This window comes from Babylonia areolata, chromosome 26 (assembly GCF_041734735.1).
Source record: "Babylonia areolata isolate BAREFJ2019XMU chromosome 26, ASM4173473v1, whole genome shotgun sequence".
Classification (NCBI taxonomy): domain Eukaryota; kingdom Metazoa; phylum Mollusca; class Gastropoda; order Neogastropoda; family Buccinidae; genus Babylonia; species Babylonia areolata.
This window is the reverse complement of record NC_134901.1, coordinates 37,095,472-37,123,128: the sequence shown is the minus strand read 5'-3', so window position 1 is coordinate 37,123,128 and position 27,657 is coordinate 37,095,472. Positions and strand designations below refer to the sequence as shown.

General features: G+C 42.7%; 1 protein-coding gene across 2 annotated transcripts in view; it reads right to left on the bottom strand.

The window, feature by feature from the left end:
* LOC143300432 (uncharacterized) overlaps positions 1-27,657 on the bottom strand; it is a 59,577-nt gene that overhangs the window by 18,040 nt on the left and 13,880 nt on the right. For both annotated transcript variants that reach the window (XM_076614084.1, XM_076614085.1), the window contains exons 5-18: positions 26,967-27,035; positions 25,269-25,619; positions 22,781-22,917; positions 21,647-21,821; positions 20,718-20,795; positions 15,877-16,185; positions 14,396-14,532; positions 13,467-13,647; positions 11,930-11,998; positions 10,029-10,349; positions 6,515-6,651; positions 4,093-4,276; positions 2,089-2,160; positions 119-457 (exon numbers count right to left, since the gene is read on the bottom strand). In XM_076614084.1, coding sequence (XP_076470199.1) covers positions 119-457; positions 2,089-2,160; positions 4,093-4,276; positions 6,515-6,651; positions 10,029-10,349; positions 11,930-11,998; positions 13,467-13,647; positions 14,396-14,532; positions 15,877-16,185; positions 20,718-20,795; positions 21,647-21,821; positions 22,781-22,917; positions 25,269-25,619; positions 26,967-27,035 — 2,559 coding nt within the window. The remainder of the gene's footprint in view (positions 1-118; positions 458-2,088; positions 2,161-4,092; positions 4,277-6,514; positions 6,652-10,028; positions 10,350-11,929; positions 11,999-13,466; positions 13,648-14,395; positions 14,533-15,876; positions 16,186-20,717; positions 20,796-21,646; positions 21,822-22,780; positions 22,918-25,268; positions 25,620-26,966; positions 27,036-27,657) is intronic.

Sequence of the window (27,657 nt, the reverse complement as noted above, 5' to 3'; positions counted from 1 at the left end):
TCCACCTTCTGCAGCTATCTAAATTCTAATCAATATTTCTACTACTGCCATGACCACCACCACCACCACCCCCATCACCACCACCACAATGTCTGCTAACACTGTTGAAGCTACTCACACACAGTTCTCAGCCTGCAGGTCTGAGACTTTGAATTCCATCGATGTGGAGACGTAGACGTACAAATGAAGTCAATGACATTCTCTCTCAGTTCAGAGACATGAACAAACAGAGCAGACTCTGAGGAACTAGGTCGGGTGGCCAGCATGTCCTTTCGATAGTGGTCTTGGGTGCAGGAGGTGGAGTCGCAGTTGGCCACCGAACTGTCATAGCCCCACTTGTTGAATTTGTAAACCCACCTCAGCGATTCAAACGTGTCAGGGCAGATAATTTGGGCCATGCTGTCTTCCGGAACGTCCACCGTCACTGGATTTTCACTACACTGAACGACTGTGGTAGCTGTCATCAAAACAAAAATCATACAGCTTATTCACTGATCATGCACTGACTATTTGTATGAACATGACAGTATGATGCTATGTTTCACTTTGAAACCCCCTTGGCTGGAGCCCCGTAGAAACATTGAAATCATGTCTCTTCACAAATACAAGGATGGAAGCTTGGCAAAACTGCTCAAATACACTGAGCAGTAAAGTACTGCTGAATTGTGCAACAACTTAAAGATACGTCAGTGTCTGTTTTGACTGCTTTAAATATGCTAAGCAGCATGTGTAAATATTGTGTTGTATTCTTGATGCAAGCTTACTGTCATGGCAACTAACTTATACTACACTGTGTGTTCAAGTGCTTCTGTGCTAGTTCAATGTCCAGGGAAGCATGTTTCCCAAAAGAAAGCTATGATTGCTGTTTAAGTTCAGTTTCAAGATGTCAAAATGTGTGAACTGATGCTTATATGCCTTACCACATCTGCTTCAAAATAAAAGCTCCTTTCTTGGGAAATATGAACAATTCTGCTCAGCATGGCAGTTATACATGCCTCTGATTACTTACATAAGTTGGTATCTAGGTAGTGGGAACAGAATAGTATATTCCATCTCTTTGCAATGCAACATGTAGTATCATATTTGAATTGTACAATGATGAATATGCCTTGACTTGTAGCTGTAGTACACAGCAAGATTCAGCCAGTTTCAAACAAAAACATACACTTTCACTTGTGACTTTAATTCTGCAGGATGCTTAACACAACATATTAGTAGATAATTATGTAATTTTGCTTTGTAATTGATGTTATCACTGCATACTTGAAAAAAGTGAACTAAAAGCAGCTGATACCAAACCTATGCATAGACCCAATGCACTGGTCAGGAAAAAAAAGTGAACTAAAAGCAGCAGACACCTTCTTCTTCTTCTGCGTTCACTCGTATGCACACGAGTGGGTTTTTACATGTATGACCGTTTTTACCCCACCACGTAGGCAGCCATACTCCGTTTTCGGGGGTGTGCATGCTGGGTATGTTCTTGTTTCCATAACCCACCGAACGCTGACATGGATTACAGGATCTTTAACGTGTGTATTTGATCTTTTGCTTGCGTATACACACGAAGGGGGTTAAGGCACTAGCAGGTCTGCACATATGTTGACCTGGGAGATCGTAAAAATCTCCACCCTTTACCCACCAGGTGCTGTCACCGTGATTCGAACCCGGGACCCTCAGATTGACAGTCCAACGCTTTAACCACTCGGCTATTGCGCCCGTCATCAGCAAACCTATGCACAGACCCAATGCACTGGTCATGGAAAAAAAAAGTGAACTAAAAGCAGCAGATACCAAACCTATGCACAAACCAATCCACTGGTCAGGCCTTGAGAGCTAATCCAAACATTGTAGACTGTAGTAGATTGTTTTCCCTTGCAACACCTGTGGGAAGTGCTGTGCATCCCGAATCAGCCTCTTCTTCCATATGAGGACACTCTCCGACAGATAAGCCTGCCTGCCTACTCATCCGTCGGTCCGACGGGAGACTCCATCATCAGACTGTAGTACAGTCCATCAAAAACAATCTTCCTGGAAAACTGGTTTGAGCATAAACAAACTTTGATGGAACACACAATGATGTCAACTGACCTTCAGGTACACCAGGTATCACGGTGACGTTCACACCTTCCGACTCCTCCACTGTCATGTTCAGGTGTTCATCTGCAAAGTCCATCAAATCGTCATCACCGCAACCTCCATTCCCACCACTTCTCTTTCAACAGTAAGTGTGCATCGACGCTTGTTGTATGCCATGGTATACTGACACAAGTCTGAGAATGTTTTCATCAGACACATCAATAATAACTTTTTCTATTTCCCCCAGGCAACCAGTGTCAACATAGTACTGATTGCATGGCTCTCAAACAAGGTACAGTTCCAGGCAGCTCAGTTCACTGACATGTGGGGAATGGTGGCGTGGAAACTACAATTTTTATTCTGTGTGGATTTAGCTTAGCTTCTTCAGAATCCTATGACCCATGTCCCCATGGCTAAATTTCTTCAGAATCCTGTAATCACTGTCTTCACAGCTTTGGTCTGCTAGTTACTTTTTCACTGTCACTGCTATCTCTGTAATGTGTGATGAGACTCATCTATGAAGCAAAAACCTGAATCGCTACTTTTTCAAAGTCATTGCTATCTCTGTAATGTGTGATGAGACTAATCTGTGAAGCAAAAACCTGAATCATCACTATTTCAAAGTCATTGCTATCTCTGTAATGTGTGATGAGACTCATCTATGGAGTAAAAACCTGAATTACTACTTTTTAAAAGTCATTTCTATCTCTGTAATGTGTGATGAGACTAATCAATGAAGCAAGAACCTGAATCATAACAATTTCAAAGTCACTGCTATCTCTGTAATATGTGATGAGACTTAACTATGAAGCAAAAACCTGAATCATAACTATTTCAAAGTCATTTCTATCTCTGTAATATGTGATGAGACTTATCTGTGAAGCAAAAACCTGAATCATAACTATTTCAAAGTCATTGCTATCTCTGTAATGTGTGATGAGAACTTTTTCAAAGTCATTGCTATCTCTGTAATATGTGATAAGACTTATCTATGAAGCAAAAGCCTAAAGTATAACGATTTCAAAGTCATTGCTATCTCTGTAATATGTGATGAGACTTATCCATGAAGCAAAAACCTGAATCACTACTTTTTCAAAGTCATTGCTATCTCTCTGGCATGTGATGAAACTCATCTATGAAGTGGAAACCCGAGTCATGTCTGCCACTGAGACAACTCAGTGGACCCTGACTGCCACCCCTGCTGGCATGGTTCTCATTTTTCTTCTTCTTCTGCATTCATGGGCTGCTACTCCTGCACTCTCTCAAACATCAAATTGGGCTTTTACATGTATGACTATTTTTACCTGCAGTGTAGACAGCCATACTGTTTTCAGGGGGGGGGGGGGGGGGTGCATGCTAGGTACGTTTTGTTTCTATAACCCACTGAATGCTAACATGGATTACAGGATATTCAATATGAGTATTTGATCTTCTGCATGCGCATGCATACAAAGGGGGTTCAGGTACCAGCAGGTCTGCACATATGCTGACCTGGGAGATTGGAAAAATCCCCACCCTTAACCCACCCGATGTGCTGTCTTCACCATTTAGCCACCAGGCCATCCGTTATCTTTCAAAGTTTGTGATAACTGCATGTGGCATCCTGAGTAAAGAATCATAAACTCCAGCAGCATAAAATAATCAAGTACAAAAGTGATTGGTCAAAAATACACACATGTGAAATCATTTCCTAACAAAATCAGCAGAAATGGACAACAGGTGCAATACACAGTACAGGTCAAATAAACACTTGTGAAATAATTTCCGAACAAAAATCAAACAAAAACGAACTACAGGAGCAATACACAGTATTAAAAAGAACTGTTTTCAAACAAGATATGACTAAAGAACATCCATTCTTCTGTACAAATGATATCGTATGCAGACCTGCAATGTCTGAAAAGCACATTCTGGCAGCAAAATGAACTCACCAAAGACCCATTCTTCTGTACAAATAATCGCACATACAAAGCTGCAAAGTGTGAGGAGAAGTTTCCGACAGCGAGATGAACTCACCGACTGACACAGAAGCAACAAGAAACTGTTCTCCGGGATCAAAATCAACACTGAAAGCCATGCTGCTGTTCGCAACGATGAACAAGGGCACGGAGAAAGAACACGTTGCTTTGTAAAACATTTTCAGGCTTCCTGGGGTCTTGTACGACGATCTCGTAATATCACCTTGGATTTTGGTTTCTGTCTGGAAAAAAAAAAAGGAAGAAAATAAACCCAATAAAACAACCAATAAAGAAATAAACGTTTCAAAAGAATACAAGGAACAGAAAGAACAAAGCTAACAACAATTAGGTAAGTGAAAGAAATGCTGATTCAGTGATAAACCAATGGCAAAACACTGCACTTGGGAACAGTGTCCCTTTCAGTTCTATCAGTTCACATCGCTCAAGATAGAACAAGGCTTCATGACCTTGTTTTGGAATAGTTTCCAAAATCATATATATATATATATATATATATATACACATATATAAACTCTTGGCAGTCAATCCCAAGTTTAAAAACTGGACACCACATCATCACCTGTTGGGCTCACTGGATGATGCATGTTATTTGGATCTGTACTTGTATTTTTCTTTTTTGTCACAACAGATTTCTTTGTGTGAAATTCCGACTGCTCTCCCAAGGGAGAGCACGTCGCTACACTGAGAGCGCCACCCATTTTTTTATATTTTTTCCTGCGTGCAGTTTTATTTGTTTTTCATATCAAAGTGGATTTTTCTACTGAATTTTGCCAAGGACAACCCTTTTGTTGCAGTGGGTTCTTTTACATGCGCTAAGTGCATGCTGCACACTTCTTCTTCTTCTGCGTTCACTCGTATGCACACGAGTGGGTTTTTACGTGTATGACCGTTTTTACCCCGCCACGTAGGCAGCCATACTCCGTTTTCGGGGGTGTGCATGCTGGGTATGTTCTTGTTTCCATAACCCACCGAACGCTGACATGGATTACAGGATCTTTAACGTGCGTATTTGATCTTCTGCTTGCATATACACACGAAGGGGGTTCAGGCACTAACAGGTCTGCACACATGTTGACCTGGGAGATCGTAAAAATCTCCACCCTTTACCCACCAGGCGCCGTCACCGTGATTCGAACCCGGGACCCTCAGATTGACAGTCCAACGCTTTAACCACTCGGCTATTGCGCCCGTCATACTGTACACAAAACCTCGGTTTATTGTCTCATCCAAATGACTAGCGTCCAGACCACCACTCAAGGTCTAGTGGAGGGGGAGAAAATACTGGCGACTGAGCCGTGATTTGAACCAGCACACTCAGATTCTCTTGTTTCCTAAGCGAACACGTTACCTCTAGGCCATCACTCCACAATTGTAGATCAAACATTAAATCCAGGCCCAGATGTCTTCGTTTTTCCACAGTGTAATGGAGAACACACCAAAAAACAGTCTTGGTTAATCTTTTAACCTTTGAAACTGCATTTGCATTTGGGGTGGGGTGGTGGTTTTAAAAAAAACTCTCATTTATGCCCATGTTGGTCCAATGTACCTCCAGTGGAGTGATGGCCTAGAGGTAACACGTCCGCCTAGGAAGCGAGAGAATCTGAGCGCGCTGGTTCGAATCACGGCTCAGCCGCCGATATTTTCTCCCCCTCCACTAGACCTTGAGTGGTGGTCTGGATGCTAGTCATTCGGATGAGACGATAAACCGAGGTCCCATGTGCAGCATGCACTTAGCGCACGTAAAAGAACCCACAGCAACAAAAGGGTTGTTCCTGGCAAAATTCTGTAGAAAAATCCACGTCAATAGGAAAAACAAATAAAACTGCACGCAGGAAAAATACAAAAAATGGGTGGCGCTGTAGTGTAGCGACACGCTCTTCCTGGGGAGAGCAGCCCGGATTTCACACAGATAAATCTGTTGTGATAAAAAGAGAAATACAAAATACAAAATACAAAAAAGGAAGGTTGGATTGCACAGAATGCGACAGCTTTTTCGCACTATGAAGTGCTCATCGGGCTTGCTACCTGCTCTTGACTTCGAACCAGAGAGAAACCACTACTCAAGCAAGGAGAAATTTCCCAATCGCTCGGCAAGGACTTTTTTCCGATAAAGATTTTTTTTTTTTTTTTCAAATAAAAAAAAATTTCAACATCTCTGTAGAATGTTCTAAATCAACCCCCTTTTTTTTTTTTTTTTTTTTTTTTTTTATCTCAAACCCAAATCAAACCCATTCAGACTTCAGAATTAATGTTTCAGATGTTCACAGTTGCTGGTTCTTTTGTTCATTTGTGTGTAAGTAAGAGAGAGTGAGTCACAGTGTGTGTGTGTGTGTGTGCGAGCGTGTGCGTGTGTGTGTGTGTGTGTGTTTGAATCTTTCTGTCTGCCTGTCTGTCTGTATCTGTGTAGATGCTAGTGTTGTTGGTCGTGCTCTTTTTATTCCGACACTATGAGCAGATACCTGGTTGTTGAATATCTGTATCCAACTGCAAAGGTAACTGCTGTCACTGGCCAGCATCTTGTTGGCAACACAACTCCCTGACACCGTCATGTTGTTGGCATCAATGTTGATCTGACAGTCTGAAGGCGGTGAAGAAACTGGCACAAAAAAACGTATTGGCTGGATCAAGCAGGGTCCACACACATAAGCATATGAGCACACACGTGCACATGCAAGCGCATGCTCACTCACACACACACACACACATATATACACACATGCACGCACGCACACACACACAAACACCCCCAAAACACCTGTTTTCCCTCCTATAACACCTCATCTTTTTTTTCTTCTTTTTTTCTTCAAAATTTGTTACCATGTATTTGACCAGAACCAGAACGATCCCACATAGACTACAATATTATTTTAATGCATTCACTTTATCATGACTTATGGTGCTGTCAGCAGGTACATACATATTTTCTTATTTCTGATTGCAACCTACTCACTTTTTTTTGGCTGTGGGGGAGGGGGAAGGGGGGGGGTCTACAATTTGTATTTTAACCCAAAACATTAGACAACTATTCAGATATGAATTTAGAGGCCTACGCACTTAGACCACTCTGCCGAAAATAGTTGCAAAATGATACCAAGCATCCTGATAAAAATTTTAAAAAACCAAAAAAAAAACTGAAAAAATGAGTTAACACACTATACATGTTATTCACTTTCTTAGCCATCCAAAAGTATATTGTATATATATTGTGTAATAATGATTGAACTAGAGACCCGCTAAAATGTGTCACATATGCTTGCAAATAATGGCGAGGTGACGCACACACTGCCCAAATGCTTTTGCCTTTTCTCATAAGAACAAGAACTGCCAATAAATTTGCCATGCGTTTTTTTTGCTGGGGACACCTTCTCCACCCCCTCAGTGTAGAGAGTGGAGTTATCATCCATGAGGGCAACACACTGGTGGCCCAGGGTATCAGAGGCAACACTGAGGCACAGACTATGGGGACTGGGGTACGGGGTGGTGATCTTCAGGGTGCAGCGATGTCCCCACATCTGTGGCTCTGCACACTGACACTGCTCCTCTCTCCCTAGAGCAGCCCGCCGCCACCAGAAGACTCACCTCATCTATTACACACCACCATCTCTTTCAACTTTTATATTTCTTCGGTGGTGTTCAGTAGTGCCTGTTCTGTTTTAATGTACTTAGGACACCACCTACTAAGCCCCCTACTAACGACAATAATGGCTTAGTCGCAGAGCCAGACAGAGTAAGCGTCCCTCCCAGAGGGGAGACCGCCACCACGTCCCTCAAACAACAGCCCCCCACGAATCTGCCGCCACTGATGACATTGACAGGACTCACCCCAAGCACGGAAGTGGAGGGGTATCAAAACTGAGGTCACCATGAGAGCAGGGCATGAAAGGCCACAGACTTTGAGACTATTTTGTTTATACAGATGACGATGAAGGAGGAGGAGGAGGAGGAGGAGGATGACGATGTTGCTATGGAGGTCCATTTTGGTTTGGGACTGCATGACAAGGCTGTACTCTACGCTTCCTGTCATAATGATATCCCGGCATTAACCAGGCCCGAGAGATACAGACAATTGCAGTGTTGGTCAGGTAATTAGAGCAACACACCCAAAGACACATCCTTGAAGTGGATGACACTCGACTGTGTGGTCCCAGTCTCCCCATTTAAGCCCACAGCACACTCAACTCTGTGTAGGAGCCGGCCACGGGCCGAAAAACCCACCTCCGCTGGGATTCGAACCCACGTCCTCCCAGCCGTCAGTCCGCGACGCTAACCACTTCGCCACGGTGGCTGGTGCAGTAGACTTATTTTCATTTCCTCTAATACATACATTCACACTTTCTTTCACTAATATTCACAAGCATTCCCCCTCTTTCAACCACTACCTCTCTTCTTTCTGTCTGATAACGCTTCCAGTTTAATAGACGTTAAACTGAAGATCTTACACCCCCCAAACATGTCACAATTCACATCACTCAGTCCTTTTTGACTCACTTGTGTAAACAAAGTGAGTCTATGTTTTAACCCGGTGTTCGGTTGTCTGTGTGTGTGTGTGTGTGTCCGTGGTAAACTTTAACATTGACATTTTCTCTGCAAATACTTTGTCAGTCGACACCAAATTAGGCATAAAAATAGGAAAAATTCAGTTCTTTCCAGTCATCTTGTTTAAAACAATATTGCACCTCTGGGATGGGCACAAAAAAATAAAAAATGAAGCCTAATTATATGCAAACTGCATTTACTGTTATATTTATATTTTTTGTATTCTCTAAACTTGGCACTTTGATCTGATATTCTGACCCATCAACAAGAGCAGTCATTATTATCATTTTTTGTTCAAACAGGAACTTCTTTTGCTAAGCATGGAAGTTTTATTTATTTTGCAAACGTTTTGGTGCAGATAGTAAAAAAGAGAAATTACTCTGTAATTAATGCTAGGGGACTTAATTCACTTTAAACTGATCTTTCTCATCTTAAACATTACATTTTGAAATTATACACAATGCATAAAAAGCTTTGATTTTTTTTCCCAGTGTATCACAAGTGAGTCTTGAAGGCCTTGCCTCTCTTGTTTTTTTTATCAGTCCCATGATCTGTGTTGTTTCAGTGGCATTCCTTCCACTCCGCTAAACCTCCCATACACAACCCATAACTGGATTAATCTGTCACCATCCCAGTGTTGGCATTCACAGGGCGCGATCAGTGTTTGGTCACATCACAAAGTCCTTTTTCTGATTTCCATTGATAACTGTCAGTGAATTTTTACCCATGCTTTCTTCTTTTTCCAGATTTCTTTAATGCTCAGTGTGTGTGTGTGTGTGTGTGTGTGTGCGTGTGCGTGTGTATGCAGTACTCTCTCTTTAGTTTCTCAGAAAATATCAAATTCAAGTTCATTTGATGATTTAACTTTCAAAAGGGTTCTCTGTTCTAAATCAGTTGATTATGTAGCTTCACTGAATGAGTTGACAGTTTCTAAAGAGATCATCAACCCGTCTCATTCAAGTTTTTCCACTTTCTCTTGGTGCTCTCTTCACAATTCTGAGCAGTTGACTGAATCAACAGCTTTTCACGGATCACCTTTTCATTCACAATACTCCTGTCATTCACATCTTCTACACTGCTGTGGCAGAGGCACACACTTTTAGAGTAATGACAATGAACCCATATTTTTCAGTAATACAACAAACAAATATGAGAAAACTTCCACTTCAGCTGAACACAAGTATTTCATTTTAGGAATTGAAAGAGTTACACAATACAATATTTCATTGTTTAGGACAAGGTCTGTATATATATATATATATATATCAGGCTATTTTTAAGCTTCTAAAGATGTTCAAAAAATAATTTTACCTGCAATAGCGTTTCTGCTCTTCATTATTATTTTTTTATCTATTTTTATTTTATGAATATTTGACAGTATACTGCTTTCACTTAAGTTTCCTTCAAATGCAACATTCTTGCCCTCTAATCACTCACAGACTGAAAGAATGTGGCACGTCGTGCTGGAGGTCCCTGCCAGGCATCTGAAGTCGACCTTGTTGCTGGAAAACTGCTGCAGGTTGACGTACAGGACACTGGTGGTGGTGTTGGGCTGGGTGACAAACACCGCCTTGGAGCTGTGGGTGCATTTCCCACTGTAGCAGCTGGCCAACGTGCTGTAACCCCAGTAATAGGAGGAGGTGCGCTTCTTCCACACAACGCTGCTGTAGCTGGTGCCCGTAGTGGTGCAGACCAGAGCCACCATGGACTGGAGGGAGACCGTGTACGTCTGGTAGTTGCAAGGGAGGAACTTCAGCTCTGGAAAACATGAACGTGGTAACGCTGACATGATCCAAACTTCAGCTCTGGAAAACATGAACGTGGTAACACTGACATGATCCAAACTTCAGCTCTGGAAAACATTAACATCGTATCACTGACATGATCCAAACTTCAGCTCTGGAAAACATGAACATGGTAACACTGACATGATCCAAACTTCAGCTCTGGAAAACATGAACGTGGTAACACTTACACATAATCCAAACTTCAGCTTTGGAAAACACCAACACAGTAACACTGACATGATCCAAACTTCAGCTCTGGAAAACATGAACATGGTAACGCTGACATGATCCAAAATTCAGTTCTGGAAAACATGAACGTGGTAACACTTACACATAATCCAAACTTCAGCTTTGGAAAACACCAACACAGTAACACTGACATGATCCAAAATTCAGTTCTGGAAAACATTAACATCGTATCACTGACATGATCCAATCTTCAGCTCTGGAAAACATTAACTCTTTCTATACTAAGGTACGCTATAGCGTACCTCATGTATACAACGCTTTGTTACTGTGGTACACAATAGCGTATCGCAAGTTTAAAAATTCATAGTTCATAGGTAAACAGTTTTGTGTGAATCTACAATTAGGAAGTGTCGATGGTTACAAAAGACCACATTTGTAAAATTTCTGTTATACATGTATAAGAAAAACTCACCCCCTTTATGTCAGTTGTGAAAAAAACCGATTTTTTTCAAAATATGATCAATCAATCACTAATTAAGTGAGCGCTTTGAAGCTTTGCCAAACGTTAGTCCATTCTATTCTTGATATTATCACAAAATTTCACAGCTGTATAGAATTCCATTTGTTTTTAGATATTTTTCTTGTAACATTAACAAACAGCCAGTACAGAGAGTATAATTAAGGAAGTCATCGAGCAGTATAGAATGAGTTAACACTGCAACACTGACATGATCCATACTTCAGCTCTGGAAAACATTAACATGGTAACACTGACATGATCCAAACTTCAGCTTAGTTTCTCTTTTATCAGTTTCAGTTTGCTAATTGTAGGGATGCGGTCATTCTCACAGAGCAATGATAACACATGGATGCTAACACACGCCAGGTCACTAAAGAGATGGAGTGCATGGACAGATGGGCGCAATAGCCGAATGGTTAAAGCGTTGGACTTTCAATCTGAGGGTCCCCGGTTCGAATCTCGGTGACGGCGCCTGGTGGGTTAAAGGGTGGAGATTTTTACGATGTCCCAGGTCAACATATGTGCAGACCTGCTAGTGCCTGAACCCCCTTCGTGTGTATACGCAAGCAAAAGATCAAATACGCACGTTAAAGATCCTGTAATCCATGTCAGCGTTCGGTGGGTTATGGAAACAAGTACATACCCAGCATGCACACCCCCGAAAGCGGAGAATGGCTGCCTACATGGCGTGGTAAAAACGGTCATACACGTAAAAGCCCACTCGTGTATATACAAGTGAACGTGGGAGTTGCAGCCCACGAACAAAGAAGAAGAAGAAGGAGGAGGGCACGGACAGAGTAAAGCACTGTAATAACAAAACCAGGACACACTGGGGTTCTCACCTGCAGGACTACCCTGAAAGGATGCGTTCACATAATCAGCTGCAGACAGCGATATGTTCAGGTCCTTGTCTGGAACAGCATCACAAAATTTGTCCTTTAAAATCACAATTATCTGCCATCTTCAATACATCCGGCACCATTATTCATACTTAAATCCAGAAATGCCACTCTCTCTCAACTCTCTATAAGAATAATGTGGACATTTTGGGGGACCATCTCGAACCTTTTTGTTGAAAAAATTAAGTCCCTCAGTCACATCAGCATATGTTCATCATTTTTCCACTTGGGGGAAAAAAAGTCACGTCTTTTCCTGTTTGGGCGAACAAGTCAGCTGACTGGTCTGTTCAACTCGAGGTCAGTGTAAATGCACAAGGGTCTGGCTTTGGCTCTGCTTCATTACCTGAGACTGGCAGTGTGACTCCATGCCCCAACCTGTGCTCAGCACATCATGTGTGTCGCCAAACTACCAAGAGGCTGACACACCAAGATAGCAGGTGGGTGACCCTGGCTTGCCAAAAATGCACTTGTCTGAACAATTCTGACACTGGCGTGAAATCAGAACAAACTGCAGAACATTCTGGCAAAAGACGGTGCACAGAAGGAGCAGGCCAACAAACTGGTGTGATACGATGAAATCAAGACAATCATCAAGGCACAGCAAGGAATAAAGTGGCGCCTCCAGCACCCCAAATATAACCCAGAAGACAGATACCATTTGCTGGATCAATGGGAACAGGTCAAGATCTTCCGCCTGAGGACTGGACACAACCGCCTGCTCCACCACATACACACAAAATTTGGCATTGGACAGAGTGGAGAGTGCCCTTGTGGTGAGGGACAACCAACCACATCCTTCAAGACTGTAGGACGCATGCAGCATCCAGGAGGAAGTACTGGCCAACACCGACAGCAGTAGAAGCCAAACTGTACAGCACCCTGGAGGAGCTGCGATGGACGGCAGCCTTCATCGAGGACACCGGGCAGCTCATCTAATGGGAGGCGAACGAGGAAGAAGAAGAAGAACAAACTGCGACTGGCTGTAACAAAAATAAATGAAATTGATACAGCTAGCACCACTGAAAATTAGATGATCGCTCTGTCGAATGCCTCATCAGACTGACCCTCATCATCCTTGTCATCATCATCAAGAAGTACATGAACTGAACACTTGGCATCAGAATAGTCACTCAAAATTAATGCAGTCAATCAATCTTAACGTATCATCTGAGTTAACTTTCTCCAAAACAGCTGGCATGATAATCAGGACCTCATCACTGTCACATAAACATTCTTTGGGCTGAGACTCCCAAACAATTGTTTCTATGATTTTTTGTGTACTTATCCCTCCATTCAGGCAGCCATACTCCATTTACAGGGGCTATCCATCATTCATCACCATCATTATGATGTCTATCTATCACCACCACCATGATTTTAATCATCATCACCATCAAGCAGTGAAAGAGCCCTAAAGACCCAAATCACCACAAGCTGTGATTGCGACTCCATTCATAGCAAAATGTCACCAGATCTTTACCTATCTTGACATCCGCAAGGTGGACCTGGGAGCCGGTAGAGATGCTGAGACTCAGGTTGAATGCGCCAGGGATGAAGAAAAAGGTGGACGAGAAAGAACACAGCCCCTTCTGGAATGTCTTGCGCATGTCAGGGTCATAGAAAGAGGTCGTCGGAAGTGATAACGAGCTCAGAGTTCTTGTCTGAAAGAAAAAGAGAAGAAAAGTCAAGTGTGTTTGAGTATCAATATTCTCTCAATCTCTCTCCTTTCTACACACTGTGAGTGTGTGTGTATGTGTGTGTGTGTATGTGAGAGAGTGAGTGTGTGTGTGTGTGTGTGTGTATGTGAGAGAGTGAGTGTGCGTGTGTGTGTGTGTGTGTGTGTGTGTGTGTGCGTGCATGTGAGTGTGCATGTGTGAGACAGAGAGAGAAAGTGTGTGTGTGACTGTGAGAATGAGTGTGAGTTTGTGCATTTGTGTATGTGTGTGTGTGTGAGAGAGAGACAGAGAGAGAGAGAGAGTGTGTATGTGTGTGTGTGTGCGTGTGCATGCATGTGTGCGCACGTGTGTGTGTGTGTGAGAGAGAGACACAGAGAGAGTGAGTGAGTAAGTGTGAGAGTGAGTATGGGTGTGAGTTTGTGCATTGTGTGTGTGTGTGTGTGTGTGTGTGTGTGACAGTGCCTGCACGACACTCCCTTGCAATACACTTGAGTGGTGTGTGTTGTATAGTGAAGCATAACAGTGTGTTATTTGGTGCTGCATCGTACAGTAATGTCTACTACATAATTCTGTCTTTTTTCTTTTCTTTTTTTTCATAACTGTCTAGAGTGCATTGTCACTTAATTGTCAGCTCTTTCCTTATATTTTTGTTCAGATGTTAATTTCACTTGACTTTCTTCATTTGTGAGTCTCACTCTAGCCAACTATTATTCTGTTGGTGTTTGGTTCTTACCTCATTCCTACTCTGGTAAATGAAGTTGCAGGTGTAATATTTATTGGGTGAGTAGATTTTTGCAAAGTAACAGTTTCCCCACACAGTCATGTTGTCAGCGTTTATGTGAAGCTGACAGTTTGAAGGTGGTGATACATCTGAAAGCACACAAATGCACACAAGCACCCCACCCACATGGGCAAAAACGCACATGATCATGCACACACACACACACACACACACACACACACACACACACATGCACACGCACATGCACAAGCACACATAGATGCATACAGTACTTTCAATTAATAACGTTAACAAAAAGTTTAAAACAAAAAAAATAGCGCGTGTTCTGTGTAAACTTTCATTTCATACAAAAACTTTCCTCAGACAGGTAGAAATGTGAAGTTCTATGTCAAACTTTTTTTTGTAGCTGACCATGTTCTGAACACAAGTTCAGGGCAGATTCCAAGACAAGTTGTTACTTTCTTTCAACGACATACATACTCTCTGTACACACAAACAAGCATATACAACACACACAGACAAACACACACACATGTGCACACACACACACATACATACACAAACACACACACACCATACACACACACACACACACACACCACACACACACACACACACCACACAACATCCAAAGAAAACAAACACAACCAGAGAAACAAAAACAAAACAAAAACTCTGACAAATTATCACTCTACCTCCACCTTACAACACACACACACACACATGCACACACATACATACACCACACACACACACACACACACACACACACACACACACACACACAAACACACACACACACACACACATCCAAAGAAAACAAACACAACAACCATAGAATCAAAAACAAAAATTTGCCTCCACCTTACAACACACACACAAAGACACACAGACACACAGACACACAACCTCAAAAGAAAACAAAACAAATCACAACCAACCAAAACAAAAACCAAAAAACCTTAACCTCTACCTTCTCAACGTTTTTGAAATAACACAAATCACACTCCATACCCTAACCCCCACCCCTTCCCCCAACAAAAACCTGTAACCTTACCGACTGCCTGCAGGGTGCAGGTGTTCACTGCACGAGTGTTGCAGGTGACCCTAGAAATCTGACAAATCTTCACTTTCACCTCCACCTTCTCAATATTCTCAAAACAACGCTCATCACACTCCAAACCCTACCCTACTACCCTCCCCCCCCCCCTCTGCACCCCCCCCTCCCCCTGGACACACACACACACCAACAGAAACCTATAGCCTTGCAGACTTCTCGCAAGGTGCAGGTGTATACTGAACGCATGTTACAGGTGACCCTAGAAATCTGACAAATCTTCACTTTCACCTCCACCTTCTCAACATTCTCGAAACAACGCTCATCACACTCCAAACCCAACCCTACCCCCCTGCCCCCCTCCCGCCTCCCCGCGAACACACACACATGCACCAACAAAAACCTGTAACCTTACAGACTGCCCGCAAGGTGCACGTGTATCTGGAACGTGTGTTACAGGTGACCCTGAAGTCCTGATCCTCAAAGGCCGCCATACTAACGTAGAGGGCGCTGGTGGTGTCGTTTTGCCGCGTCACCAGCACGTGACTGCTGAAGGTGCCCTTCTGCATGGTGCACTGCGTGGCGTTGCAAGTTGCCACCTGTTCGTAGCGCCGGTAGCTGACGCTCCAGCGCACATCCATCGACGTGCTGGGGCACACAAGCCCTATCCGGGCCCCGAAGGACACCTCCTGGGTGTTTCCACTGCACGTGTACACCTGCATGTCTGGTTGGTGAGAGAAACCACATGTACACCTGTATGTCTGGTTGGTGAGAGAAACCACATGTACACCTGTATGTCTGGTTGGTGAGAGAAACCACATGTACACCTGTATGTCTGGTTGGTGAGAGAAACCACATGTACACCTGTATGTCTGGTTGGTTAGAGAAACCACATGTACACCTGTATGTCTGGTTGGTGAGAGAAACCACATGTACACCTGCATGTCTGGTTGGTGAGAGAAACAACATGTACACCTGTATGTCTGGTTGGTGAGAGAAACCACATGTACACCTGTATGTCTGGTTGGTAAGAGAAACCACATGTACACCTGTATGTCTGGTTGGTGAGAGAAACCACATGTACACCTGTATGTCTGGTTGGTGAGAGAAACCACATGAAGAACTGTATGTCTGGTTGGTGAGAGAAACCACATGTACACCTGTATGTCTGGTTGGTACAAGAAACCACATGTACACCTGTATGTCTGGTTGGTGAGAGAAACCACATGTACACCTGTATGTCTGGTTGGTAAGAGAAACCACATGTACACCTGTATGTCTGGTTGGTGAGAGAAACCACATGTACACCTGTATGTCTGGTTGGTGAGAGAAACCACATGTACACCTGTATGTCTGGTTGGTAAGAGAAACTACATGTACACCTGTATGTCTGGTTGGTGAGAGAAACCACATGTATAACTGTATGTCTGGTTGGTAAGAGAAACTACATGTACACCTGTATGTCTGGTTGGTACAAGAAACTACATGTATAACTGCATGTGTGGTTGGTGAGAGAAACCACATGTACACCTGTATGTCTGGTTGGTGAGAGAAACCACATGAAGAACTGTATGTCTGGTTGGTGAGAGAAACCACATGTACACCTGTATGTCTGGTTGGTGAGAGAAACCACATGTACACCTGTATGTCTGGTTGGTGAGAGAAACCACATGTACACCTGTATGTCTGGTTGGTGAGAGAAACCACATGTACACCTGCATGTCTGGTTGGTGAGAGAAACAACATGTACACCTGTATGTCTGGTTGGTGAGAGAAACCACATGTACACCTGTATGTCTGGTTGGTAAGAGAAACCACATGTACACCTGTATGTCTGGTTGGTAAGAGAAACCACATGTACACCTGTATGTCTGGTTGGTGAGAGAAACCACATGAAGAACTGTATGTCTGGTTGGTGAGAGAAACCACATGTACACCTGTATGTCTGGTTGGTACAAGAAACCACATGTACACCTGTATGTCTGGTTGGTGAGAGAAACCACATGTACACCTGTATGTCTGGTTGCTGAGAGAAACCACATGTACACCTGTATTTCTGGTTGGTGAGAGAAACCACATGTACACCTGTATGTCTGGTTGGTAAGAGAAACCACATGTACAACTGTATGTCTGGTTGGTAAGAGAAACCACATGTACAACTGTATGTCTGGTTGGTAAGAGAAACTACATGTACACCTGTATGTCTGGTTGGTACAAGAAACTACATGTATAACTGCATGTGTGGTTGGTGAGAGAAACCACATGTATAACTGTTATGTCTGGTTGATGAGAGAAACAACATGTACACCTGTATGTCTGGTTGGTAAGAGAAACCACATGTACACCTGTATGTCTGGTTGGTGAGAGAAACCACATGAAGAACTGTATGTCTGGTTGGTGAGAGAAACCACATGTACACCTGTATGTCTGGTTGGTAAGAGAAACCACATGTACACCTGTATGTCTGGTTGGTGAGAGAAACCACATGTACACCTGTATGTCTGGTTGGTGAGAGAAACCACATGTACTCCTGCATGTCTGGTTGGTGAGAGAAACCACATGTACACCTGTATGTCTGGTTGGTACAAGAAACCACATGTACACCTGTATGTCTGGTTGGTGAGAGAAACCACATGTACACCTGTACGTCTGGTTGGTAAGAGAAACCACATGTACACCTGTATGTCTGGTTGGTGAGAGAAACCACATGTACACCTGTATGTCTGGTTGGTGAGAGAAACCACATGTACACCTGTATGTCTGGTTGGTACAAGAAACCACATGTACACCTGTATGTCTGGTTGGTAAGAGAAACCACATGTACACCTGTATGTCTGGTTGGTGAGAGAAACCACATGTACACCTGTATGTCTGGTTGGTGAGAGAAACCACATGTACACCTGTATGTCTGGTTGGTGAGAGAAACCACATGTACACCTGTATGTCTGGTTGGTGAGAGAAACCACATGTACACCTGTATGTCTGGTTGGTGAGAGAAACCACATGTACAACTATATGTCTGGTTGGTGAGAGAAACCACATGTACACCTGCATGTCTGGTTGGTGAGAGAAACCACATGTACTCCTGCATGTCTGGTTGGTGAGAGAAACCACATGTACACCTGTATGTCTGGTTGGTGAGAGAAACCACATTTACACCTGCATGTCTGGTTTGTAACAGAAACCACTTGTATAAATGTATATATGGTTTGTTACAGAAACCATTTGTGTAATTGTATGTCTGGTTCGTAAGAGAAACCAGTATGTCTGACTGGTAAGAGAAACCAAGTGTACAGCTGTATGTCTGGTTGATACTACACATGTATACCTGTATGCTTGGTTTGTATGAGAAACCATGTGTACAACTGTATGCCTGGTAAGAGTGACCAGTATGTCTGGTTGGTAAGAGAAATCTTGTGTTTAACTGCATGTGTGGTTGGTATGGGATATCAGTATATCTGATTGGTAAATCATGTGTACAACTGAATGTCTGGTTTGTAACAGAAACCACTTGTGTATCAATACATTTGGTTGGTAAGAGAGATCATGTGTACAACTGCATGTCTGGTTTGTAACAGAAGCCACTTGTATACCTGTATGTCTGGTTGCCAAGAAAAAACGTGCGCAACTGTATGTTTTTTTTTGGGGGGGGGTTTAACAGAAACCAGATGTACATATGTTTATCTAGTTGGTAACAGAAACCCCTTGTATACCTGTATGTCTGGTTCAAAAGGCAACCACATGGCTGAAATCCTGTTGTATTTGTGCTTGTATATGATTTCCAATTCATGTTGTGCCTTTTTATGCACTATCCCCCTCACCCCCTTCTCAATATTTCCTGTGATCCTGGTACACTTGGTGATAAAGACATAATCTATTCTGTTCTATAGATCTATGCGTGTCAGGTTGCTGTGAGAAAGCACTTGTATAACCGTGTATCTGGTTTGTAAAAGAAACACTGAATATCTGGTTTGTAAGAGAAACCACACATAAAATTGTATGTTTTGGTTTGGAAGAGAAAACCATGAGTATGCCTGGTTTGAAAGAGAGGCACAAGCACAGCAGTATGCTGTACAAGCGTGCAGGGATTTCTCTGGTGGGTGGCATATATGTCATCTGATTATGATTTTCTGCACAGGTTTGTGCTGTACATTGATTGATACTGATTGATATGGATACTTATGTAGCGCCTATCCTCGGTCAGAGACCAAGTTCACAGCGCTTTACAAACACGAGGTCATTTGCACAACAGGCTGGGTAGAGCCAACTGATGGCTGCCACTGGGCGCTCATCATTCATTTCCTGTGCGTATACACTCACACACACACACACACACACACATACACACACACAAATACACACAGACAGACAAACACACATATATGCACACACACACACACACACACACACACACACACATGAACACATGCAGAGTCAAATCAAATCAAACCAAGCTGCTTATCACCCAGCTAACCACAAAGGGGCCATTTCAGGGTTGAACACCTGTCAGTGTTTTGACATAAGATTGAAACAAGAGAGGCAAGGCCTTCAAGACTCACTTGTGATACACTTTTAAAAAATCCAAGCTTTTTGTGTCCTGAGTATAATTTCAAAATGTAATGTTTAAGATGAGAAAGATCAGTTTAAAGTGAATTAAGTCCCCTAGCATTAATTACAGAATAATTTCCCTTTTTTACTATCTGCACCAAAACATTTGCAAAATAAATAAAACTTCTATGAACAAAAAATGATAATAATGACTGCTCTTGTTGTTGGGTCAGAATATCAGATCAAAGTGCCAAGTTTAGAGAATACAAAAAATATAGATATAACAGTAAATGTAGTTTGCATATAATTAGGCTTCTTTTTTTCTTTCTTTTTTTTTTGTGCCCATCCCAGAGCTGCAATATTGTTTTAAACAAGATCACTGGAAAGAACTGAATTTTTCCTATTTTTATGCCTAATTTGGTGTCAACTGACAAAGTATTTACAGAGAAAATGTCAATGTTAAAGTTTACCACGGACACACAGACACACAGACACACACACAGACAACCGAACACCGGGTTAAAACATAGACTCACTTTGTTTACACAAGTGAGTCAAAAAGACACAAGGAGAGACAGAGAGAGCCAGAGCCAGTGACTGTGACAAAGCTGAAAGCCAAAGGGAAAGAGAAACTCCAGGACACAAAACAGCCAGAAGGCCAGGCTGAATGAAACACTGAAAAAGAAGCAGTGAAATCCATCTCCTCACCTGTGACATTATGAGTGATGTGGGAGTCCACATGGCCACTGCCAGAGATGGTCAGACTGGAGGTTCCACCCGCAACCACTGCGAAGCACACACAGCAGATTTCACAGTTTCAATTTCTCAAGGGGGTGTGTCACTGCGTTCAGACAAACCCATACACGCAACATCACATCTGCTAGGCAGACGCCTGACAAACAGCATAACCCTACGCACTGAGTCAGGCCGTGAGTGCATGCATATATATGTTTGTGTGCCTATCAGAGCGGATTTCTTTGACAGAATTTTGCCAGAGGACAACACTCTCCTTGCCATGGGTTCTCTTTCAGTGCGCCAAGTGAGTGCTGCACACGGGACCTCAGTTTATCGTCTCATCTGAATGACTAGACGCTCAGTTCGATTTTCCAGTCAAACTTGGGAGAAGGGGTGAGAGCAGGATTCGAACCCAGACCCATGCTTCCTCCTTTCACAACAGTCCTCACTTCAGGAAGGACGCATTTCAACTGACATTTCTACCTGCATGAACTGTACTTCTCATCACATCAATACCATTCATAACTGTCACATTTCAATCTAATCATCACAAAAGTAACATGGACTAACATTCAACAACACCAGCTCCAAGTTTCTGTCGTAAACAGACCAGCATGGAGGTCACTCATTACCATAGCGACAGCTGCCTTTGATGAGGACAAGCGACTTCTCGCTCCTGCAAGGAACAAGTTCATGTCAAAGAGCAGCGTCCACCAAATTCCAGACAGCAGACTATTGTTGTCACCCCTGAAGTGCCTGTGTGCTTCCAGTCTTGGACTGCGGAGCCACTTGCACTCTCATTGCTGAGAACAAACTGTGTCTTCAGACTATGATGGACTAGCAAGAAGAAAGATCATGAAAGCATGTACAAAATCCTGATCATTCTGCAGCACTGAACTCACCCACGTCTACAGATGCAATGTACTCTTGGTGGCCAGGCTGGGGATCAATGCGGTATGTGAACATTCCGTTCAGCTCAAACAGTGGCGTTGTGAAAGAACATGTTCCCTTCTTGAAAGTACGACCATTGTCTGTGAAGGAGGTCAGGTCAAAAGTTCCATCGATAGTTCTTTCTGTCTGCAAACAGCAACATTAAAAAATATATAAAAAAACCTACAAAATTAACTTAAAATGCAAGGAGTGATTAAAAGCAAAACGAATAATTTATTTCAAAGGATCTGACAGACTGAAATATGCTGAGAAAGCTACAGAACATACCATCTGTGTATTTCGGAATTCTTATTATCCAAAAATCTGTTGCTGTAGTCATTCAAGGTAATTGTGAATGCCCTTTCCTCTTCTATGGCAGAAGCAGCTTACGGACTGCACAGTGGACAAAAAAGATTTGAGATTAAAACATAAGATGTGTGAAATTTCCGAGTGATTAAAGTCATGGACTTTCGATCTGAGGGTCTCGGGTTTGAAACTCGGTCAAGGCACCTAGTAGGTAATGGGTGGAGATTTTTCTGATCTCCCAGGTCAACAGATGAGCAGACCTGCTAGTGCCTGAACCCCTTAGTCTGTATATACATGCAGGAGATCAAATACGCAAGTTAAAGTTCCGTAATCACTGTCAGCATTCTGTGGGTTATGAAAAAAAGAACATACCGTGTACAACCCTCCCACCGAAAATGAGTATGAATACCGACATGGCAGGGGTAAAAACAGTTACACGCATAAAAGCCCACTCATGCATACAAATGAACTTAGGAGTTGTAGTCCATCAGCAATGAAGAAGAAGAAGAAACATAATTAATTCAATAATCAGATTTCATTAATTCCTTCTTTTTTTTTTTTTTTGAAGCAGCTGAAGAACAAACGAAAAATATTTTAACTCCATGCTGACTTCAGTGTAGTCAATGATTCTTCAGCACTCACTCACACACTGACACACACAGAGATACAGACACACATTCAGACATACACAGAGACACACAAACAGACTCCCACACAAACACACACACACACACATACATACATACATGCATGCACACACACAACAAACACACACACATGCACTCACACACACTATTTACCTGTTCTTGGTACTGCTCAATCCACTGGCATTTATAGGTACCATCACTGGTGTACATTTTGGGTATGTCACACTGTCCCGTTACATTGACAGCATCCGTGTCGAAATCAAAACGGCAGTTTGTGGGTGAAGATGCATCTAAAAAGCAAAGAAACTTAAAACTTAAAAGAAATATCAATGCAAAGTAAAATTATGTTTAAAAAAGTAAATAAACAAATATACATAAATACAATGTGTTTTTAGTAAGTTTTACACATTTACCAGCTATTGTGGCATTTAGTTAGGGTCATGTACTGATGTGTGGTATGTTGAAAGTTTGAACCTGGACTGTTTGGGAGGTTTGGGACCACCTGACAACCCTGTACCCTACGCTTCCTTTCATGATCCATCACAAAGCGTTAGCATCATATACTGATGTATCATAGGTTGAAAGTTTGACCCTACACTGTTTGGGAGGTTTGGGACCATCTGACAATGCTGTACCCTACGCTTCTTTTCATAATCTATCCCAGTGCCGTCCAGTCTTGGCTTAATTCAACTTACACAACTTTTCCAATTTCAATTTTTGTTATTTTATTTTATTTTATTTTATTTTTCTCTCAAGGCCTGACTAACCATTCTGGGTTACGCTGCTGGTCAGGCATCTGCTTGGCAGATGTGGTGTAGCGTATATGGATTTGACCGAACACAGTGATGCCTCCTTGAGCTACTGATACTGATACTGATACTTCCATCAGAGCAACATCCAGTTTGTTGAGTCCTGTAAAGTTACACGTATACACAGTGACATCCCATTACAGCAACATCCTGTAACAGTGACATACCCATCTCTTTCTCTCTGAACTGTACTTCATGTTTCACGTAGACAGTTATTTTAATGTCCAAAATAAAAATGAAAAAATTAGCTTGGTGTATCAGATTTAGCTGCACATTGTTATCAATACTGAGAATCTGATAATGATTTGTCCATTACGTGACAAAGATGAGTATGACACAGTATATGTACACAGTGCAAGTTCTGTGTTCTCCAGCTATCAAGGCGATTAGAGAAAAATATAGGTCATGTAAATATTGTCAGCATGATGAGGCATAGAATTCAGTCTCATTTCCAACAAAAATCATTTATTTGGGAAAAATCATGACTTTGTACTCCCAATGCAATTTCATGCACCTTTATAATTAAACTTTATAGTCCCATATTTAAGTGATTTTGGTTTGCTGTTCGTATTTGTTACAGACTGATGCCATATATTATAATTTTGTTTACAAGCAAATTCACAAATATCTTAATTCTTATGCTTTGCACAGTAACATGTGGGAAAGTGAGTGTGGAGGGACAGGTGTGTGTTTATCAGAAATCTGATTTATTACTTCAGATGTTGCTGCCACAGCATGTCATCACAATGACTGTTGCTTAAATGCACACTGTACTGGAGGCCCTTTTTGAGTCGCTTAAGTACGATGTCACCACAGACACCCCCTGTGGAGGTCAGGAAATCTGTCAGTAAATTTGAGCCACACTCCCACAGACACACCCATGCAGTGGAATGCACTGAACCGTGTGGCCCAATTCTTTCCATCTGAGCGACAACTCACTAAACTCAAGGCAGGGGTCTTCTTCTGCGTTCATGGGTTTCAACTCCCACGTTCACTCGTATATACACGAGTGGGCTTTTTACGTGTATGACCTTTTTTACCCCACCATGTAGGCAGCCATACTCCGTTTTAGGGGGTGTGCATGCTGGGTATGTTCTTGTTTCCATAACCCACCGAACACTGACATGGATTACAGGATCTTTAACGTGCGTATTTGATCTTATGCTTGCGCATACACACAAAAGGGATTCAGGCACTGGCAGGTCTGCACATGTTGACCTGGGAGATCGTAAAAATCTCCACCCTTTACCCACCAGGCGCCGTCACCGTGATTCGAACCTGAGACCCTCAGATCGAAAGTCCAACGCTTTAACCATTCGGCTATGGCGCCCGTCAAGGCAGGGGTCAACCCCCAAGACAAAAATCTAACACTGGTATGCCTCTGATGGGATTCAAACCCATGTCCCTCCACTTCGCAGGCCATGCTGCAAACCATTTCACATGTCTACTTTCTTTATTACACCCACAACTTGTTCCCCTCCTGCTACCCCACCTCTATCCCACCACCACATACATGAATAATACATAGGCGTGTATGTATATACATAGGCACACAGACACTGAGGAGGGTGAGTAAGTGATGTAGAAAGACAGAAAGCACAGAGCTATATACGCAGATTAGACACACATATACAGACAGACTGACAGACAGACACAGAGGCAGAGGATATAGAGCTAGACATGTAAGTTAGACAGATCAATAGATACAAAGAGACTGACTGACAGACACAGCAACAGAGGGTACAGAGCTAGACAGATAATCGAACAGATAGATAAACACGCAGATACAGACTGACGGACAGACTAACAGACACCAGACATAAACCACTCACACACAGAACGGATCCTGCAGTAGTGTGACCGGTAAGACCAGGCACAGGCGAACTTGGTCAAGCTGCTGCTGTAGGCGCCAGTGTTGACGTACAGCACACTTTGGGTGCTGTTGGGTCGAATGGCCAGCATCTGCCTGTCGACAGCAGCAGCGGTGGAGCTCTGTTTCCCAAGCATGGTGCAGTGCGACGTGTTGCACGTGGCCACCTGGACAGCGCGAGGATTGTACACGGTCCAGGTCAGCTGTCTGTGCCTGTACCACAAATTGTTGGAGATGTCGCAGACCAGGCCCACCACCGCTCCTTCCTCCACGTCAATGATCTTGTTGCTCTGGCAGGGGAACGACTGCAGGTCTGCAGAAGGGGGCCAGAGAAGGAGCAGCAGAAGACGGCAGTGAATAAACGAATGAAAGAATATTTTGTACAGACGATGCTTTTTAAGTATGGATTAAACATGCTCTGTGTGATACTGTACAGCTCACTGACGTGTGGAGAACATATCAGACCAAATATAAAATGCCAACTTGTGACGGAATGAAAAATGTTCAAAAACCAACTATTCTTTGGTCAAACACAAGACGTTTTGTTCCTTTCATTGTTTTGATAAAATACCCATAGCAGTGTTTTGTGACAAACAACGTATCCAACTTGAAGTGGATCCACCCAAAGATCTACCCCCCACATTTTCACCACATTGCCTTTTCCATCCCACAGCAGCAGCCAGTCGTATCTCAGCACCTCCAGCCATTCTGAATATGGTAAGCTCAACTGATAGGCCTTGGATTCAACTGTATCAAAACTAGAACTCTGTGTCTCTTGCCCTCAATTTTTAAGCACCCGACTGAAAAAGAAATGCAATTGTCCTGTCCCTTTTCTATCCCCCTCCTCTCAGGGCTCTCTTAATAACAAGATGCAGAAACTGCTTTCAAACTCAGACGAAATTACTGTGTGCTGTTGCAAGGAATCCTGCACAGACGCTGCCAGATGGCAGAATTTGAGCCAGAGTGGTCACGTGATACTTTGAGAACTGAGAAAACTTGTTAATAAGAGTCCACTATGAGAACATTCAGAAGTGCCCTGGTTCATACACTGCTGCCATGTCAAACTACTTTGAAATGCTCCGTTCTTATAATTTGGAATGCTGCATGCAGATAACTGTCCTGATAATGACTGCCATATGTGGAGGCTCGCTGATCTGCAAAGATCAAGATCCCTGCCTTTATGACTTACCAAGGGCAAAGACAACCAATCTGGGTACCCTACAGTCTCTGGAGTGAATAGCACACTGTATAAATCACTAAATGTACCTACTGAATGCCCGTTCATACTGGTGGACCACTGGCTAAAGCTCCTTGCACTATGTCTTCCATCACATGTGAAAGACACACCTGACCATTGTTTGTGTATGTGTATCAGACACGTTCTAACTGTATGTGTTTACATGAGATATGAACATGTGTGTGTGTGTGTTTACAGGTATGTGAGAGACAGTGTGTATGCATGTTTGAGTGTGCATGAACATGTGTATTTGTGTATTTGCATGATTCCATGACCATATTCATGCAACACACTGAAAATCAGTCTGTGACTTTCCCTCTGACTTCCTACCCATCCACATCTAACATATATGTTAATATAAATCTTAGTGCTTGTAAGGCCTGTTGCTGTCCTGCCAGACTTACTTGTACACACTATACCAACCTTTGTCGCTTTCAGACTGGCTGATGTTCACAAAGTTTGCTCCCGAAATGGTCACATTAGAGTCCTCACCTGAAACCATCCATACACATTCTCCATGAACCAGTCATCATCATTATTACTGGCATATGATGTATAACGAGGAAGACAGGTGGAGGAAGAAAAAGTACAAGATTAAGCAGAAAGATGTGGAAAAAAAAACCCACAAAAAAACAGCAACTGGAGGACAAAGAAGAACAAGAAGAAAGAGAATGGTGACAATGATGGACATGATAATGGCAAATGCCACAAATATGATGCTGGTGATGACAAAGACAGCATCAAAGGGGTATATGCCATCCTCTGGCGGTGCCACATACATTTTAATAAATCAATATATCAGTATATCCTACCAAATATTCTGATCTAAAATCTATGAGCTACAATTACAAAAGGAAGAATGTGCAATGTGTGAAAATACTAACAATAAGATGTACCAGGGGGGACAGGATTGTGTCTTAGCATCATGGTCAGTTCGTGGCTTTGCTTTGAACCACCCGTCCCCTTTTCTTTCTTTCCCGGGTGTGCGTCGGGGTCCGCATCGCGCGCCCATTGGTGTACTGGGACAAGTAAAATGGTATACAAGCACCCATCCCCGTGCCCCGTACGCAGTGGATTAGTGTAACAGGATTCTGGTATTATTATTATTACTATT